This window comes from Diabrotica virgifera, chromosome 6, assembly GCF_917563875.1.
Source record: "Diabrotica virgifera virgifera chromosome 6, PGI_DIABVI_V3a".
In the NCBI taxonomy this organism is placed as follows: domain Eukaryota; kingdom Metazoa; phylum Arthropoda; class Insecta; order Coleoptera; family Chrysomelidae; genus Diabrotica; species Diabrotica virgifera.
In genome coordinates this window covers 165,287,856-165,304,478 of record NC_065448.1, presented here as the reverse complement: position 1 = coordinate 165,304,478, position 16,623 = coordinate 165,287,856, and the positions used below count along the sequence as shown (strand labels likewise).

General features: G+C 31.7%; 2 protein-coding genes across 2 annotated transcripts in view; one reads left to right on the top strand and one right to left on the bottom strand.

Moving 5' to 3' along the window:
• LOC114342278 (nitrilase and fragile histidine triad fusion protein NitFhit) overlaps positions 1-16,623 on the top strand; it is a 368,011-nt gene that overhangs the window by 113,551 nt on the left and 237,837 nt on the right. The gene's annotated exons all lie outside the window — the stretch shown is intronic.
• The window catches only part of LOC114334795 (protein timeless homolog), a 43,751-nt gene continuing 29,205 nt past the window's right edge, over positions 2,078-16,623 (bottom strand). The window contains exon 2 of the mRNA XM_028284889.2: positions 2,078-5,842. Coding sequence (XP_028140690.1) covers positions 2,168-5,842 — 3,675 coding nt within the window. The 3' untranslated portion in view covers positions 2,078-2,167. The remainder of the gene's footprint in view (positions 5,843-16,623) is intronic.

The window sequence follows — 16,623 nt, the reverse complement described above, 5'->3', positions numbered from 1 at the left end:
ATATTTATAACAAAAGTTGCCTCGGGAAAAGCCTGGAAATTATTTTCATAATTGTAGGTTCACCTCTAGAGGGCGTAATTGAATGTCAAAAATTAAAAAATCAAAATTTTACAAAATTTACCTAATGAAACGGCACTGGAAATCCAATCATCATATTTTTCATAAAATTATACGCATATTTAATTTCACAAGTTTAAGTCTACCTTTGCAAATAAGAGGTGGGGGTGAGTGGGAACCTTGTTATGAAAAAATGGCTGTAAGTCCGGTTCTGTTAAATCGAATATTGCGTACTTGGTCTTGTTGAAAACAGCTCTTTTTTTTCAATGTAAGTGTCTTATTTTCGAAATAGACTAATAAGTAATATGCAACCTAGGAGGCCTTATTTAATTATTTTCAGAAATCTAGTTTTCTTTGGAAAATATTAAATACAAGTATGCATTTTTAATCCTGTATTACAAAATTAGACCAAATTAGCAACATAATACCGAAAACCGCATAACGATACCTTTTTTCTATCTCAAGATATCTTAAGAAACGTGTAAATTTTAAACAACTGTTAATGTCACCGGTAAACGAAGTTAAGGAAAAGTAGTGTGCTATGGAAAAAACAAAGAAACATTTTCCAGACGTAAACGTATATAATTAATTTAAACAACAATAAGACAAACAACACTATAAAATATAACAAAGAAATAAAAGCAACTACTTACTTAGTCTTAGTGACTGCCTAAATTTAATGTTCAAATTGTTGCCCATCATTTTCGATGCCAGCATTATTTACTCTTTCAAGAGTAGATTGAATAGCAACAGATTTAACTGTTTTAGACTTTTATTTATGGGGACGGATTAAAGACCTTGTTTTTGCCGCTAGGCCCACTACGCAAGAAAACATGATCTAGAAAATACGAAACGCCATTGAAAGCATTGCGAAAGCAGAAATTGAGCCTGTTGTTCAATCTACTCTTGAAAGAGTAAATGCTTGCATCGAAAATGATGGGCAACAATTTGAACATTTATGTCGTCACTAAGTAAGTAGTTGCTTTTATTTCTTTGTTATATTTTATAGTGTTGTTTGTTTTATTGTTGATTAAATTAATTATATACGTTTACGTCTGGAAAATGTTTCTTTGTTTTTTCCATAGCACATTACTTTTCCTTAACTTGGTTTACCGGTGACATTAACAGTTGTTTAAAATTTACACGTTTCTTAAGATATCTCGAGATAGAAAAAAGATATCAACATGCGGTTTTCAGTATTATGTTGCTAATTTGTTCTAATTTTGTAATAGAGGATTAAAAATGCATACTTGTATTTAATATTTTCCAAAGAAAACTAGATTTCTGAAAATAATTAAATAACGCCTCCTAGCGTGCATATTACTTATTAGGCTATTTCGAAAATAAGACAATTACATTGACGAAAAAGAGCTGTTTTCAACAAGGCCAAGTATGCAATATTCGATTTAGCAGAACCGGACTTACAGCCATTTTTTCATAAGAAGGTTCCCACTCACCCCCACCTCTTATTTGCAATGGTAGACTTAAACTTGTGAAATCAAATATGCGCGTAATTTTGTGAAGAATACGATAATTTAATTTCCAGTGCCCTGTCATTGGGTAAATTTTGTAAAATTTAGATTTTTTAACTTTTGATATTCAATTACGCCCTCTAGCGGTGGACCTACAATTATGAAAATAATTTACAGGCTTTTTCCGAGGCAACTTTTGTTATAAATATTTTTTTCTCAAAGCTGTACTATAAACGGTTCCTGAGATATGGCCGAGAGCCATTCTTATTGGGACACCCGATACAATGGAGATAATGGGAGAAAAATTAAGTTTAAGATAACAAATAAAAATAAAATGGTAAATACGAAAGAATGGAGAATAAAAGTGGACAATATGAAAACACCATAGTAAAAAAAGATTAATAATACCAGCTGATTCCCACATAAAATAGAATAAAGTGAAAACAGTTATAGCTTTAATGGGACTATATAGTTACATTACCGTTTAGTACGTTTGTTCTAAATGATATGCAGCATTTGAGGTCTAACTATTAAAATAAAGAAAAATCTTAAAATAAAACATATATTTATACAAATATTAAAAAAAATACATAAAAATAATTTATATGACCTTACGCCTATCAAGTGTATTGTATTTGTCAATCTTCAGTTTTACTTCGTTTGACAGGCGGACTATCAGATTCGGAATTTGTCCTGCTACGTTTTGTTACGTCTGTGACATTGTCATCGTCATTTAGTGAATTTTCATTGATAATTAACCGTTCCGTATCACTATCATCACTTTCGGAGATTATTTTAGTTCGAGATGGTTTATGTTGATTTGGAATCTCATGTTCGCTTTCATCAGAGTTATAATTAATATTTGAATTTGATTTATTATTGTCTGCAACAGGTAAATCTTTCTCGACCTCACTGTCATCATCCGAAGAAGATGTAATTCGAGTTCGTCTCCCAGTTCTAGATGGAGACTCCTGAGAACTGTTGTTCTCAGGATTTTGCTCATTATCGTCGGGCAAGTTATTATCTAGACCTGTTGTAATCAATTCATAGTGATCTTTTAAAGTATTAAGCTTAATGTGGCTTGGTATCCTCCAATAGGTTTCTTGTTCATCAAACGGCGCTGAAAACCCAAAAGACCTTAGCAATTTTTGGAAATCTTCCGTCTCTAGAGCATTTTCTACACCTTCATCCAAAGGTACCAAAGGAATTCCTTCATGGTCCTCTTCAAAATCATCAATAACATCAAATATGCTTTCTTTTAACCAAGTTAAAGCACTTTCTCTTCCTGCAATTATATTTTCTTTAAGTAGTTTTATAATTGCTTCCTTTCCAGCAGTAACTGTAACAGGTCTTCGTTTTTTAGAAGTGCTTTTCGATTTACTTTTGACAGGAACACGCTTTGAAGTGCTAGGGGCATCAGAATCAGAATCGCTACTTAAGATATCATCAGACTCTTCCTTTTTGTTACTTTTAGTCCTGCTTTTCTTTTTTAAATCACGTTTATCTTGAATTAATCCCAATGTTAACAACTTATCTATAATTTTATTTTTAGGCCTAGGAATGGTTAATCCACTTATTATACAATTCAATGTATCTGGAGTATCTTTAAATTCAGAATATAATTCACATAACTGCGACTCTTCTTCTGCAGTCCAGTACAGGGAATTATTACGTCTACTTTTACCCTGCTTTGAGTAATTTTCCAGGATATCCAACTCTTTTAATTTTTTCAGTACCATTCTTCTTGATCTCGTTTGGTTAACTAAGTTACTTAAAATCCAATCAACGACATCCTCTTCAATTTGCTTATCTCGATGTTCTATGAATAATACTCTTAACTCATTTTCTTCTTCTTCTGTCCAAAATTTGCCAAGCGCTGCACTCGATTTTTCAGTAGTACCATACCCATGTTCAATTTCATATGCATCTTTCTTATGTTTCCAAAAGAGAACTTCAACGTATACTTTGTCGTTTGTTTGGGTTGTTTTAAAGAACTCCCGTAGTATGTATATCGCAAACTTCACCAACTCCTTATATTGAGGTAAATTCTTCAAAGAAAATATTTTTTGGAACGTTCTAAATAGACTGAGTTGAAACATCATAACATAGCATTTGCAATCAAAAGCTATTCTATGCATTAATTTCAATATAGCATAATTTGTGTTAACCGAATTAGTTTCAAAAGTTTTTAAAGCATAAGCAGCAGCTCTTACAATTTTTGGATGTACCAACCGACCAAGGAAGTCATTAAAATTAAAATTAACTTCCTTTTCTTGAGGCCTTGATGGTTCATCTGAATCCTCATCTTCTTCCTCCTCATCGTAACTATCAGCATGAGATGTATTTTCTACATGATTATCACCAAGATCGGCATAGAAAACATCTCTTAAAGCAAGAAATTCCTCTTCAGTTGTCATGTTATCATTTCCGAAGGAATTATTTTCTGGCCAAACTTCTCTAGCAGCCCTCATCAAGCCTATGGCACTTTCATACTCGGAATGTCTCAATTTACTTTGAATTTTTTTCATCGCCATACCTTTTTGGTCATCAATAGGTACGTCTAAGGTAGCATCAAATGGAGCATCTGTTAGAAACTCCCCACCAGATTCTATAATTGCTGACAGTTCCAAGCTCGCTTTATCCCACATTTCATCCAAGTTCAGTTCAGTTGGACCATTTGAACTGGTGGTATTTTTAGTTTGTTTCTTTTTCTTTCCTTTTGTTTTTTGTTTTACTACAATTGAACCTTCTGATTTGCAGTATGTCTCAAACATTTTTACAAATAAATGCTGAGTTTCCATCAAGTCTTTTAAATACAGATCAGTCATTTTTAATTCATCATACATAATTAGTAAACTTATTATGAACTCTCTGTACTCCGGTAGGTAAAAAATATTACTCTTGATAACTTTGGAAGATTCATTGACTACATTATCGGAAGATTTATCCATAACAAAAAGTGTTGATAATAGTTCTTTATAGCTTAACAATGCTGTGTGCAGTCTTGTTGACCAGATTAATAATTTCTTTTTGTCAGTTTTCATGAGATCTAAATAATTTTCGCTTTGTTGTTGAACAAAATGGAAAGTTTGTACAGACAAGGTTTCACTGACTAGTTTAACTTCGAATTTGTAAGATCTATTAAAAGACATGAAAAAACTTAGGGCCCACAGATAATATGACTCATCATGATTGTCCCCACCACTTCTTACTAAAACTCCCTTTACATACTGCATCATATTGTTATAAGCACCATTCAGATATTCTATACAAAATTCTTTTAAAAATAGTCTAATAGTAAATGCCGACCTTCTCTCAATTTTATTATCATGCAGAGGCGCTCTATTCCTAGGAACTTTTTTCTGTCTTTTGTTAGTATCAAAATTTAAAGAATCTAATTTATTAAGAGGTCTATGAGAAATTAAATCATTATCTGTAATACTTTTCATGGATTTAACAACAAAAGTCCCTCCAAACCTGGAATGTCTTGAGCTTACATACTTTTTAGCTTTATTTTGCTTTATACTTTGTTCAGTGTGCCTTATATTAACTAATTCTGCCTCATCTCTGATTTTTTCACCTTGACTTCGCTGTAAAGCTGCACTGGCTAGTTCATTAGGCTTTTGTCCTTTCAGCATGAAGAACATAATTTCTAATATATACATATAATAACCTTGCTCCGCAGGATTTGTAGTAATATATAAAATAATATCCAATAAACCAGAGTGGTGAAGTGCCCATAAAACTTGATCGTGAATACTAGCGTCATTATCAGGTCTATTTTCCATCATATCAGCAGGAACAAACATAATATTTCTTATAAGAACTAAAACTCTTTCTATCTTAACGCCATTCTCATCCCCTCTATCCGTGTAATCAATGTCGAGGATTTTACTGAGATGTGTACTAAAAACAGCCCATACACCCTCATCCACAAAAGCTTTTTTGTATGACTTCAAGTGGTCTTCCAAGTCAAGATAGTGATTTCGTAAGACTGAATCTGTTGGTATCTCAAAATTAAACAGTAACAAAGGAGGGGTAGTTAAATTCATTATCAGTCGTAACAGAACATCAAATAGATCACTTTCTTCATGATAACTTTTTAATAGAGGTAAAAGATCAGTTGTTAAAACGTTTGTGTCACCTAATTGTCTTCTAATAGTGTGGACGTCATCATCTCTCCTCAGGTAACGAATAAGATCCTTGACTGTTTCCAGAGTATTTGTATCAGCATAATATTTATTAGTTTTTTCATCAAAATATCCCAGTGCATTGCAAGTAGCAGATATTTCCGCAGATAATAAAGATGACATCTGAAAAAAAAGTTAATCTATAATACACAATAAATTAATACAGATCATTTATATACAGTATGGTGCAAATGAAAGGAATAAATTCGTTATTTCGTAAACCGGCAACTTTAAAGAAAAATCCCGAAACAGGTCGATTTTTATTTTTAAATTATAATATTTTGGCATGTAGGTATGTTATACTGGTGAAGTCATCCATCTGGGCGTGATGACGTAATCGATGATTTTTTACATGTGAATAGGGCTCGTGTGCTAGCTCATTTGAAAGGTCATTCAATTCTCTATACAGTAATATAAACATTTACATAATTATTTATACAGCGTGTCCAAAAAAAGTTTTTTAATTAAATCAATTGACAAAAAAAAAGAAGAATGTATGTAATTTATTTAAGGCCATCGGTACATAATTCGCAAATATTTTACGGCTATCCCTACTTTTTCTGTCTTTACACCCCAAATTACGTGTAGTAAAATTCACACTGGTATGGATATGTAAACATTACTAGAATGTCATTCTACTTGAAAATGTCATCATTAACTTAAAGAGATGGCTTTTGAATGTTCTTGGATAACTGTTATTTGTATAATTGCAAATTATTAATCCAGTTAATAAATGTGATAATTTTTTCACTAACTATGTATTCAGTGATTGTAATAATTTATATGTACAACAAAAACTAATACTCAATCGAGAAAAGAGGAAAAGTGTTAAAGTGATTTTTGAATAATATATTGTTACTATGGAACGCTTACAATTTTGAACATCTTTAACAACAAAATACTTGGATCACAGAATATACAGTGATGAGCGTGCTAATAACCGGCAAAATAGCGCAAAAGATGGAAAACATATTAAATTGTAACATAAAAAGAAATAAAACTAGTAGAGTTGTTAAATTTAGCGCTAGTAACATATAAATTGACATTATATTGATTGTTTCCCACCTTTAGACATATCAGAGGAGTATGTCAACTAAAGCTGTCACTGTGACAGTGGCATTTCTCAAATTCGTCCGATACGTCTAAAGGTGGGAAACAATCAATATAATTTCAATCTATAAGTTACTATCGCTAAATTTAACACCTCCACTAGGTTCATCTCTTTTTATCTCACAGCTTAATATATGTTTTCCATCTTTTGCGTTATTTTGCCGGTTATTAGTGCGCTCATCACTGTATTATCCTGATGTATTCTCTGCTTGGATCTTTCACAAATAATACACAATAAATAACTTTTTATTAAGTTCACGTCTTAAATTAATTATTTACTAAATACACTATATATCAATATTATTTAATCAACAAGTCAAAATATTCCCGATGCCAAATATTTAAAATTGTCACTGATTGTCATTGTCTGACTGACAATATGCTGACAATATTCTATTCGACTGAGTGCGTTGTAAGACAAAGATAAATTCGGAAAATATTACCACGGACATTGTGTTCATTTTTTTCGAATCCTGAAAAAACCAATAATAGACCAGTAAGGATCTGTGAAAAAACGTCTATTTTTGGATGTGAAAGGTGGCATTCGGATTTTTGCAGATAAAGTTAGGTGACACCTTCAGTAATAATAATTGACTTATGCTCCTTCTCAAATATGCCCGGAACATTAAAAAAAAAATTAAAATATTTAAAAATTTCGAAAAACGTCGATTTTTTTCTGTTTTCTTTGCTTATAACTTTAAAACGATTCGTTTTGGAACAAAGTCGTAGAGAAATAAAATAAAGATAATTGAATTTTGTATGATATACGACTAGTCAAAAATGTCTTAACGTATTACCTTTTCTGCAATATAGCAATAAATACAAAATAAGGGGGCAAAATACGCCTGTTGTTATTCAATGTTTTTAACCACTTTGGTGGCACTTAGAACCTTAGTAATTCGCTTAGGAAATTCTTTGTAATATACTTAAACCGTGTACCAAATTTCGTTAAAATCGACCTAATAGATTTTGCATAATAAATTTGCAATCTAAATGTTTTTAAAAAAGTTCAAATTTTTTAAAATCTTTCTGAACAAAAAGTAGGCCATTTAGAAGTTGTCTAATTTTTTTACATATGAAGAGGTGCTCTACCTATCTAATACACTTTACAGAATTAAAATCGGATTATTTAAGGGGCCTCAGCAATGTTTTAAACTTATAAACATTTTTTTGGCTTATAAACAAATAGCTTTGTTTAATAATAAAAAAAATTTATTTTTAGCAATGCAAATAATTAAAACCGGTATAATTTGACTTAAACTTTCAAATGCTGTCAGCAGAATTGCTATTTTATTTTTTAATCAAAAGTTATTGGCGTTCAAAAATTGCAATTTTTCGAATTTTTGAAAGTTTCACTGCGTTTATCTCGAAAACTATGCATCCTACGAAAAAACTTGTAAGAACATTTCTTGCTTAGAATTACCCAAGAAATACAAAAAAATATTTTATTTTGCGAAAAATCGATGTTATGTAATTCCTCAAGTTCTTTGTTTATAACAATCTTATCGACATCCGGATCACCTGGTACCCAAAAAAAATCGTGTTCTACGGGTCAAAAAATACATAAAAATCTTGGTTAAGTCCATCTAAATAAAGGAGCCCGTAGCACACCCTCCTGGCAACAGGACTAATTTGTTTATAAGCCAAAAAATTGTTTATAACTTTAAAACATTGCTGAGGCTGCTTAAACAATCCGATTTCAATTCTGTAAAGTGCATTAGATAGGTGGAGTGCTTCTTTATATGTAAAAAAATTGACAAATCTTTGTATGTTCTAGTTTTAGTTGTGCAAGATTTTAAAAAATTTTAATTTTTTAAAAAAAGTTTAGATTGCAAAATTATTATTTAAAATCTAGTAAGTCAATTTTAATGAAATTTGGTGTACGGTTTTAGCACATTACAAAAATTTTCTAAGCGAATTAGGAAGGTTTCAAGTGTAACCTAAGTGATGGAAAATCATTGAATAAGGACAGGCTTGTTTTGCCCCCTTATTTTATATTTATTGCTATTTTGCAGCAAGGATGACAAATTAAGACATTTTTAACCAATCGCATCTGATAGAAAATTTAATTATCTTTGTTTTATTCTTATACGACTTTGTTCCAAAATGAATCGTTTTAAAGTTATAAGCAAAAAAAGTAGAAAAAAAAACGAAATTTTTTGAAATTTTTAAATATTTTATTTTTTTTTTATTAATGTTCCGGGCATATTTGAGAAGGAGCATAAATCAATTATTATTAACGAAGTTATCACCTAACTTTATCCGCAAAAATCTGAATGCCACCTCTCACATCCACCTAAAAACAGATCCTTAATGGTCTATAAATATTTTTGAAAAATTTAAACGCAGAATGAAAGACTAAATTATTACCGAGGGCCGAAAGTCCCTTAGAATAAATAAAAAAGTTTATTTTGAATGAGATATTTGAAATTAAAAATCACACTAAATTTTCTCTTAGTTTTTCACCCCTGTAACTTATTAAAATAAACATTATAGAAGTTCTCAGGGATTTTCGGCCCTCGCTAATAACGTAATCTTTCATTCTGCGTTTAAATTTTTCAAAAATACTTATTAGTTTTCTCAGGATTCGAAAAAAATGAATCCCCATTTGAATAGCATTGCAGCCGAAAATACGTACCCATCCCCTTAATTCAAAATGCATTTTTCGAAATGAATTTCGATTAAATTCAATGTTCAAGCTAGCTCCCGCCAGCCACCTGCTTCTTGGAAGTTTGAACATTTAATTTAAGCGAAAAGCAATGTTTATTTGTGATATAAATATTTTTTTTCTAATTGCTGACAGCAGTAGAATGTATTTTGAATTAAATAAATTACATACATTCTTCTTTTTTTGTCAAATAATTTAATTTAAAATATTTTTTTGAACACCCTATTCTCATTTAAAAAAATCATCCATTACGTCATCACGCCCAGATGGATGACGCCACTATTATGACATATATGTCAGAATATAATTTAAAAATAAAAATCGACCGGTTTCGGGATTTTTTCTTAAAGTCGCCGGTTTACGAAATAATAAATTTATTCCTTTCATTTGCACCATACTGTATGTATTTGATTAACAACAACGAACATACTATTATATAATATAGGTTATAGATATAATATAAGAAAAATGTTTATGTAAGAAGGGTATGTAAGCATAAGAATATATCAGAAAATACTAGAGAACAAGATGCAAGAAAACCAATATGAAAACATACAAGAAGCGTCCTCCTCTATATTTTCTCGTTCGTAAGAATGTAGTGGCGTCATGTAATGTGTTTCACCATTTCTGGCCAGTAATCTCTCTTCTGTGGATAGAAGAATCATATACACACATTATGGAAGCAATAGAGAAAAGAGAACAGGTAAATACATAGGGTGAAAGAAGGAAATAGAAAAGAAAACCGACGAAGATGGAGAGTATTATGTAAGGAACATAAACTTGGTCAACAAAATAATATTTAGGTACATAGAAAAAGAGAAATATTCGTCCAAAACATTGAATTGAATGTACCTACTTCGAAATAATAACAGAAGAATAATGGGAACACATTGTTTCATAAGGGAATAACATGCAAAAGATACTAGACAAGTGGAAAAGAGGATTTCTAATAACAAGGGAGAACGAACAATCTATATACAGTATGTCCCTGTAAGTTGTATCCATATGGAGAACTTTTTTATTATTAGTTTTACGAAAAAAAGTTACTCTTCATAAAAAGCTCTGCATGGTCCAAAACCTAATATTTAACTATCAAATATCAAATTTTTTGAATATTATACGAGGTATGTCAAAAAGTTTGAATTTCACTCAAGAGTAAAGTAGCTTTATTTCTTACTATATTGAAATTTGCTATTATGAAAAGTTGTTTGGAATTAAAAAATATGTTCTAGTATGCAATTACATCCTTCTAATTGAAAAATAATTTTTTTGAAAAATTATGGATAACGTAACATTATTTACAGTTATTTCAATTCAGATAACTCTTTTATTATTAATTTTACGAAAAAAAGTTATTCTTATTGAAAAATTCTGTATGGTCTAAACCCTAAAATACAACCATCATATGTCAAATTTTATCAATTTTATACGAGGTATGTCAAAAAATATGAATTTCGCTCAAGAGTAAAATACGTTTATTTCTCACAATACCGAAAATTGTTATTATGAAAAGTTATTTAGAATTAAAAACTATGTTTCAGTATGTAATTACATCCTTCTAATTGAAATATTCTGAACTATAAAGGTACTTTACTTTTGATCTAAATTTATCTTTTTTGACATACCTCGTATAAAATTGATAAAATTTGAAATAAGATGGTTGTATTTTAGGTTCTAGACTATCCAGAACTTTTTATTAAGAATCACTTTTTTTCGTAAAATTAATAATAAAAGAGTTATCAAAATTGAAATAATTGAAAATAATGTAATTTTTCAAAAAAACTGTTTTTTTCAATAAGAAGGATGTAAATGCATATTACAATATAGTTTTTAATTTCAAACAACTTTTCATAATAGAAATTTTCAAAATTGTGAAAAATAAAGCTACTTTACTCTTGAGTGAAATTCGAATTATTTGACATACCTCGTATAACATTCATAAAATTTTATATCTGATGGTTGAGGTATATATTTTTTTAATTTTTGGAAAAACCGTTTTTTACTATTTTTATGAGATGTAGAAGCAAAAGATACATACAATCCTAAATTTTCAATTTTCTGTCTCAGACCGTTATTTTTTAATAGCCATTTAAATATTTTACATCTAATATATAAAAGAAAGTCGAGGTTATGTTAGTTACACCATTTATAACTCGAGAACGACTGAACAGATCTGTATGAAATTTTACACGTATATTCGAGCGGACTGGGAATAGGATAATATGGAGTTTCATACGCGTACGTCATAAGAGGGGTTGCCCCCTGATATATTTTTTTAATTTTTGGAAAAACCGTTGTTTACTATTTTTATGAGATGTAGAAGCAAAAGATACATATAATCCTAAATTTTCAATTTTCTATCTCGGACCGTTATTTTTTAATAGCCATTTAAATATTTTACATCTATATAAAAATTCTCCGGTCGCAGTGTCTGTTACCATACTCCTCCGAAACGACTTGACCGATTTTTATGAAATTTTGCAGGTATATTGGACTGGACTGGGAGTAGGTTGCTGTCTATATTTCATACCCGTACGTCATTAGGGGGTTGCCCATGACGCCGTAACTCTCACAATAATGACGTGAAAGATATGAAATTAAGTAGGTAGACTCCTTGCTGAATTCCGAGCAAAAGCGTACTAAAATTTTTTCTCTAGCACAATCGGTGTCCGAAATACAATATCTCAAGCCGTAGCAATATTCTGAGGACAGAAGAAGAACGAGCGACAAATTTCATAGAAGAGAAGTGGAACAGTTTAACTTTGGGACTCAAATTGGACAAAATATGAATTTTTTAATCTTGCGAAATTTTCAAAAAATATCTCTAAACGGAACCGTAAGCAGGAGAAAAATTCTGAGCACACGAAAAGAACAAGCAGCAAATTATAAAATTTTATTTAATTCTAATTCATTTTGTTTAATTTTATTTAATTTAAGTATTTTATTTATTTTCGTTTATTTTATTTATTTCATTTTATTAAATTTTATTTATTTTTATTAGACTATATTTTCTTTTATTTAATTTTATTATTATTTTTTAATTTATTTATTATTTGTATTTAATTTTATTCAGTTTTAGTTATTTTTATTTACGTTTATTCAATTTCATTTAATTTTAATTTACTTCATTTACTTTTTTATTTAATTTTAATTGAATTTAATTTTATTTAATCAACACCTATAGACTTGGAATCTCCCCGAACCCAATCATAAATAGAGGGTTGTTTTGAATGTAGATATAATAAAGCTGTTATATTCATTATAAGATAAACAAATTTAAGATTGTAACTGTTGCTCTACAAACTTTATTTTGTTACTTCTAACTAAACTTTATTATTTCAAACATCATGTGTAATTAATTAAAAATAATAATAAAACCTCATTCACATCGAGCATTTTTTGTTTATTAATTACGAATTCCTTTTGTTTATTTTAAGTTTATTGTATACACAAGTTTGTTTTTATCTATTGAGGCAGTACGAAGTCTGCCGGGTCAGCTAGTATATGATAAATACAGGAGAATTATACGCTGTGAGCTCGTACGTAGAGGGGATATTTATAAATTTGTGAGCGCCAGTAGTGATAAGTCTGTAAACGTTTACCGGAAATTTGACATAAATGTCAAAGTGATTAATTTAAAATTAAAAACATTAATTATAAAAAATATTAGTTGATCAAAGCTGTGGTATATATTTTTACCTTAAATATACTTACGTTTTAAATACTGAATTTGCGTTATTGAATGTTCTGTAATATGTAATTATAAATTAATATTGGCGCCATCTACATCATAATTGTGAAAGTATCCGAAGTAAGAAATTAATATTTCATCAATAGAACGTCAAAATGATTAGCAAAATCTTAAAAAAATCTATTACAATTTAATTACTTTTTAGCGTTGTAAATATTAAGCATAACAATTAAATAATAAATTTAAAAATTACCGGTGAAAGTTGAATTAGTAACCGCTAGGAGCGACACCAGCGAAGCTCAGAGCGTATACTCCTAGCGGTTGCTAATTCAACTTTCACCGGTAATTTTTAAATTTATTATTTAATTGTTATCGCTTAATATTTACAACGCTAAAAAGTAATTAAATTGTAACAGATTTTTTTAAGATTTTGCTAATCATTTTGACGTTCTATTGATGAAATATTAATTTCTTACTTCGGATACTTTCACAATTATCATGTAGATGGCGCCAAGATTAATTTATAATTACATATTACAGAACATTAAAAAACGCAACTTCAGTATTTAAAACGTAAGTATATTTAAGGTAAAAATATAAACCACAGCTTTGATCAACTAATATTTTTTATAATTAATGTTTTTAATTTTAATTTAAAATTAATCATTTTGACATTTATGTCAAATTTCCGGTAAACGTTTACAGACTTGTCACTACTGGCGCTCACGAATTTATAAATATCCCCTCTACGTACGAGCTCACAGCGTATAGTAACATCAACTTTCAACAGATTAATTATGTAAAAGTTATCATTAGACCAGAGCATTTAGCACTAAAAACACCCAAATAAATAAATTTTTAAATACAGCACCTAGAGACTTGCAGTTTTTTGCATTATGTTTAGGATGACGTCAGGAAAAAAGTCTACTACATATTCAAAAATGGGTGGAAATGCATAATTGCACTGTAAAGTGCATAAAATGCATCCAAAATTGCATAAATATAAAAATAAAGTCAAAATCAGTAAACTAAGGAACAAAATTTATTATTTGGGGGTTTTTGGAGCAACCGAATACGATTACGCCATCAGAACAGATTCCCGGATCACGTGGTGCCCAAGGTCACGGCAAGAGACGTCATCTTCTGGAGTTTCGATGGTTTTCGGCATTAAATCGATCAAACGGATTACTCAAAAGGGTTTTAGGGGTCGCTAAATACGAATATGATATTAGAATTGATCTCCGGAGTACCTGGTGCCCAGGGTCGCTACTAAGGCACGTCATCTTCTGGAGTTTCGAGGAATTTCGGCACTAAATTGATGTAACTGGACTACTCGGGGGCTTTTTGAAGTGGTTAAACACGAAGATGCCATCAGGATAGACCTTAGGATCACCTAGTGCCCAAGGCCACTATAAGAGACGTCATCTTCTGGAGTTTCGAGGGCTTTCGGTATCAAATTTATGCAAATGGATTACTTACGGGGTTTTGAGGTCGCTAAACACGAATATGCCATCAACACCGACTCCCTGTGCACCTGGAGCCCAAGCTCACTGTGACGGGCGTCATCTTCTGGAGTTTCGAGGGCTTTCGGTATTAAATTGATGCAAACGGATTACTTACGTATTTTTGGGATTGCTAAACACGAATATGATATCAGAATTGAACTCCAGAGTATCTGGTGACCAGGATCGCTACTAGGGCACGTCATCTTATAGAGTTTCGAGGGTTTTCGGCATAAAATGGATGCAAATGGATTACTCGGAGAGTTTTTGAGGTCGCTAAACACGAATATGCCATTAGAACAGACCCACCGAGCACCTGGTGCCCAGGGTCACTGCAAGGGACGTCATCTTCTGGAGTTTCGAGAAATTTCGGAAGATGATATACTTTAGGCACCAGGTGCTCCGGTGTTTCTTCTGACGGCGTATTTGTCCTCAGCAACCCCAAAAACCGGTGAGTAATCCGTTTGAATCTATTTAATGCCAAAAACCCTCGAAACTCCAGAGGATAACATGCCTTAGGCCCAGATGCTCCGGTGTCTCTTCTGATGGCGTATTTGTGTTTAGCAACCCCAAAAACCCGTGAGTAATCTGTTTGCCGTGCCTTAGGCACCAAGTCCTCCGGTGTTTGTTCTGATGGGGTATTCGTGTTCAGCATCCCCAAAAACCTATAAGTAATCTGTTTGCATCAATATAGTACCGAAAACCTCGCCTAGCGGATGACGCCCCTTGAAGTGACCCTGGGCACTAGGTTCTACGATGGTCAGTTTTGATGGCATGTTAGTGTTTACCGACAGCAGAACTACCGAGTAATTTATTTTCATGAATTTAATGCCGAAATTCCTTAAAACTTCAGAAGATGACGTCCCTTGTAGTCACCTTGGGCACCAGGTGCACAGGGGTTGTTTGTGATGGCATATTCGTGTTTGGCGACCTCAAAAACCCGTAAGTATTCCGTTTGAATCAATTTAATACCAAAATTTCTCAAAACTCCAGAAGAGGACGTTCCTTGCAGTGACCTTGGGATCCAGGTTCACAGGGAGTCGGTTCTGATGGCATATTCGTGTTTAGCGACCTCAAAATCCCTCCAGTAATCCATTTGCATCAATTAAATGCCGAAAACCCTCGAAACCCCAGAAGATGACGCGCACTAGTAGCGACCCTCCAGGTACTCCGGAGTTCAGTTCTGATATCATATTCGTGTTTACCGACCCCAAAAAACCCGTGAGTAATCCGTTTACATCAATTTAATGCCGAAAACACTCGAAACTCCAGAAGATGACGTCCCTTGCTGTGACCTTGGGCACCAGGTAATCCGGTGGTCTATTCTGATGGCATATTCGTATTTGGCGACATCAAAAACCCCCGAATAATCCGTTTGCACCAATTTAATACCGAAAGCCCTCGAAAGTGCAGAAGATGACGCACAGTGTTCAAAATTGGTCAAAACGTGATCGAAACTAAATTTGTTTAAACTGTAAAAGTGATCCGGCTGAAAACTTGGAATATTTGAGGTATTATACCGTATAACGAGTATATTATAACAGGGGTCGTTTTTTTTTAGTTTTCATCCCTTCATTAGGGGGTGAATTACTTAAAAAATATCGTTATACAGGGTGTTTCATTGAGAATGTCCAATTTGATTTGTAGATTCTAGATCTCAAAATATTAGGATTTAACCCAAATCACTTAAATAAAATGTGGCTCGTTACAGAGTTACAGGGTGTTTTATTTAAAAATTTAAAAAAGTATTTTTGCTCATTGGTTTAAAACTATTTGACGTATCCTTTTCATACTTGGCAAAAAGTGTGGGTACTATACACCCTATAAAATTATGTTAAACAATCGTTTCTGCCTATTACCAGAGGCGTACGACAGGGGACAGTGAATGGTTGAGCCTTCCCAAATTCTACGCTACTGGCGGAAATGCCATTTT